We start from the raw sequence: 4,576 nt of genomic DNA on the forward strand, positions 1-4,576 counted from the left end.
TATCAAAATCTACTACAACTTAGTATACGCCTTTGCAAGTGGCTCTGATACCATTTGTTGGGACCGAAGGATGTCCATATATCTCCACAATGACATAATATTATCCACTTTGGGCCTAGGTCCTCATGGCTTTGCTCTTGGGCTCTCCCTAAAAGGCCTCATGTCATTGGAGATATCTTGCATTCTTTTAAACTCATGATTTTTACCAAATCTTTTCAATGTGGGACTTTGATTGAATCCCAATAGTTACAAATACCAAAACTAGCTCAGCATCAGTATAAATTCAATAACATCGATAATCTAAATTAAGAATGGTCTTCTTGTTGAAATTGTCTTCTCCTTTTGCAAGATCGAGATGAACTTCCTTCCATTTGAATTGAAAAATTAAAGTTGAAAATAAATAGACCTGTGATCCCTACCCACGAATGTTGATGTGTGATTCCACTACAAAAAAAATAGGAGATTCTAGGACCCATTTTGGGACAAAATTTATTAAAAAATTCATTGTAAAAAATGTTGTGACAAAATTGGTGACAAAAAAACATTCGTCGTTAATTTGTCATTCCAAAATTTTACGATGAATTTATGAAAATTCATCACAAAATTTTGGGACGAATATTAAAATTCGTCGCAGATTTTGTTGAAAATTTGAGACAAAAATTAATTTGTCGCAAATTTCATGATCTCAAATTTGTGACGAACATATATTTTTGTCACAGATTGACGACAAATTATTTTTTATAGCAAAAAATGTTGCATATTGGCGAAGAAGACAAATTCAAAAAATCCTTTTTTCAATGCAAATTTACGACGAATCCAGATTTTCATCCCAAATTTGGGACGAACCTGGATTTGTCCCAAATTTGCGACGAATCTGGATTCGTCCCAAATTTACGACGAATATGGACTCGCCCCAAATTTGGGACAAATCCAGATTTGTTGCAAAAAATCATTGCTAATATTGTTGCAAATTGTGAACAACAATGCCAAAAACATTCATTTTTTCTCATATATTTGCAACGAAAATATATTTTTGTCTCAAATCTACAACGAATTTGGATTCGTTGAAAATTAGGGGTGAATCTAGATTTGTCACAAATATACAATGAATTTGGATTCCTCGTAAATCTACAACGAATTTAGATTCGTCGCAAATTAAGGACAAATCCAAATTCATCGCAAATATGCTACGAATCCAGATTCATCGCAAATCTGCAACGAATCTAGATATTATGATAAGTTTACAATGAAAATAATTTCGTCGTAACTTTTGTCACAAAACTCAAAAATTTTTGCAAGCATCTCCCCTGTTTTTACTTTTATCATGTTTACATACATACAACATCATAATCACATCATATATAACACATCAACACATCCTACAATTAACATATCCAACCCATCCTATTAACCACCAAAGAAGTCAATTAAAATTAAACATTTCATATTCATACATAATAAAACAAAAACAACAAGTTATAATATCCAAACATATCAAAGTTCAACCGTCATAATATAAACAATAAACCTAACAAGTCATCTAAATAACAAAAAAAAAATACAAATCGTCATATCTCAAGACCTTTTTCCTTTCTTCTTATCCTACGTCAAATTACAAACAAACAATAAGTAATATTTATAACAACAAAAATGTGTTTAACAATAAATGATATGGCAAAAGATATGATTCATCCTAAATTGCATGAACCATATATATACATGAAACTTATAACTAAGCGTAACAAAAAAAAAATGTATAGGCCTAATCAAAAATACATGTATCAAATGTTCTATGACATAATAAAAGTATCAAAACCTATATAGCTAACTTTGCATAGATTAGTAGCAAGCAAGTTAAAACTATGCAAAACATAGCATAACATGCAAGGTATCAAGGAAAAATAAAATATACAAGCAATTATAACATGACATTGAAAAAAAATCCTAATATTAAAATTAATAGGTAAAGACTTACTTACTCCACTAAAGGACTGTTAAAAAAAAATAATAGTAGAGATGAGTTATTAATTCTCAAAGCATATATAGAATATAGACCAAATTGCTTGAATTTATTGTCACAAACAAGATATTTTCTATCCCTTTAGAAGAACGGATGCAATAGCATATCTCAATGCCTCACCCATAATTACATATAAAATTTAAATCTATTTAAATGCAACAAATCATGAATTTTAGCTCTATGCTAACCTGCCCATAATGTATCAATTCTCCTTCTGTGAATATCCCATTTTGGATACATTTCATTGTCAACATATAATCAGTGGGAACCCATCGAAATCCAAGATGATCCCAGTACAAGTCTACTATTTCCGTAGGTTCCTTGCTACAAACATAGAGTATTTGCACATTAGCAATTTCAAAACAAAAAAAAAATAGAAAAAAGAATTACAGTCATAGAAACATATCATGTAACCCAGAGTCCAATTCCTTAGTACCAATGGAATATTTTGTTTGGAGTAATAAAAAATTGGGAACTAGAATTCTAATATCTAATCCACTCACTCTTTTGCTTCATTGTTTTTTACCCATATTTAATAAAGAAACATGTGTACTCATAGTACAGGAAAAAGTTAGTAAAGTACATTAAGAAATGAAATACCATTTCCCATCAGTTCAAACATAAGATCTGAGAAGTTAATTCTTGAAAATTATAACTATTATAGACTCAGAATTCTTTTCTCTCGAGAATTGATCACCAACAAGTTGTCAATAAGATTCTCAAGTTCCAATCTTCTAAAACATAGAATTATAATATCCAAGAGTTTGGTTATTCCAAACAAAGCAATCCATAATAGTTGTGGAATGTGGAGACGGAATTCCAAGTTCATAATTTTGTTCCAGACAGGCTGAGTGATTGTCCAATTTTAAATCACAAGTACAACATGAAAGGAAGAGTTTGTTGAAGGTAAAAAAGAACACAAATAAATTGCTTCTAACTCATCAGTAATAAAATTAGCATAGATAAATCTTAAAAAGGTTTAGTGTTGTAGAATTGAGATTTGCCTTTATGTGCATAAAAATTCATGACAAACTCAAAACAACCTTAATGATCATAATGTTAAATTTAAGCTATCAGCATGAAACAACAAATGAACTCTCTATGTCATGTGTACACCTAAAAATATGATAAGAATAAAAAGTCTAGCTGAAAAAATATCATTTATAAGCTAAAATTCACAAATATAATTCAAGCGGAAAGGTAAAAAATATACATATACATACCTGTAAACACTTGTTTCAGTTACTGCACATCTTATAGTGCTAAAGAGCCCTAAAACCATAGACATTGGACGAAGCTGACTCTGAATCTAAAAATGTTAAGAATGGGAATAAGATCTTTTTGGACATGTAATGAAAAATACTAAGTTGAGCACATATTAAATTCAAGAGAAAGAATAAATTTTGGTAGAAGCACTGCTCTAATACCACATCATTCGCCACTAAAGTCACACACTTTATCAGATCAATCAGATAAAAAGGCACTTTTTCCTTCGTAGGATCATTTGAAATACTCATTAGCGAAAAGCTAATGCTAATTAAGTAGCAAATACTCATATTAATTCATAGCAATAACAATAGCTAGATTCAAATGGGCTCATCCTTCAGCTGCTTGCCGTTCATCAAGGTCTAAAGAGTACGGATCAAGTCTTGCAAGCATCCGGTGGCCTTGTCGTGGGAACGTATGTTCTTGGGCATCAGCTACTCTGCAACATCGGCCGGAGAAATCTTCACTGCCGCCAGAAGCTCTCTCACCTTCTTGAACAGGGGATGCGCCTCCACTTCTAGGTAGTTCTTGGCTAAGACCTTGAAGGGCTCGACCTCGCAGTGCCCCAGCTCAACGTGCATGACCATCCTCCCCTTCCTTATCAGCCCCGGGTCCAGCTTCTCCACGTGGTTGGTGGTGAAGATGATGCGTCGCTCACCACCGCATGCCGACCAGTGGCCGTCGATGAAGTTGAGCAGCCTAGAGAGGGTCACCGTGCTCTCGCCTTTCTCCTTTGACTCCATTGCCTTCTTCTGCTTCGACTCCTTGACCTTCTTCTCCTTCCTAGCTTCGCCGCGGGCGCCGAAGAGCTAGAGGCAGCAATCGATGTCCTATGATGATGGACTGGCCGGCGTGTTGACGATGAGGCGGCGGAGATCAGAGGCCAGTGAGGGGAGGGGAAGAAGCACCTCGAGGGCGGCATGATTCCGGTGTGCTGGAGACGGCGAGATCGACGGAACCGCCGACAGAGAGAAAGGACCGAAAGATGACCTAGGTTTTTTCTGGAGGTCGGGTGATATAATGTGATTTGGCGACGAAAATACAGTTCAATGTGGGACAAATTTCTAAATTCGTCTCATATTCCTGATTTTTTAAAAAATAAAAATAAATACGTCTAAAATATAGAAGATGGATCTAGAGATCTCTGAATGACATGAAACAAGTTTCTATGCATTCATATCAATCTTCTGATCATATTGATGACCTCAAATATCAAATATAATTATTTTCTTAATTTATTTAATTAGATTGACTTAATCAATCTTAAGACTTAGTAAAAAATAGTTAGGG

The 4,576-nt window shown here is 33.9% G+C and overlaps 1 protein-coding gene across 1 annotated transcript; it reads right to left on the reverse strand.

The window, feature by feature from the left end:
* Positions 1-1,427: 1,427 nt before the first annotated feature.
* LOC121969750 (branched-chain amino acid aminotransferase 2, chloroplastic-like) lies at positions 1,428-4,315 on the reverse strand. The gene is made up of 3 exons (XM_042519983.1): positions 3,244-4,315; positions 2,209-2,344; positions 1,428-1,602 (listed from the first exon to the last, which is right to left on the reverse strand). Exons 1-3 carry the CDS (start codon positions 3,306-3,308, stop codon positions 1,576-1,578), a joined length of 228 nt encoding a protein of 75 aa, XP_042375917.1. The 5' UTR covers positions 3,309-4,315; the 3' UTR covers positions 1,428-1,575.
* Between the last annotated feature and the right edge of the window lie 261 nt (positions 4,316-4,576).

The sequence above is a fragment of the Zingiber officinale genome, chromosome 4A, assembly GCF_018446385.1.
Source record: "Zingiber officinale cultivar Zhangliang chromosome 4A, Zo_v1.1, whole genome shotgun sequence".
Classification (NCBI taxonomy): Eukaryota; Viridiplantae; Streptophyta; class Magnoliopsida; order Zingiberales; family Zingiberaceae; genus Zingiber; species Zingiber officinale.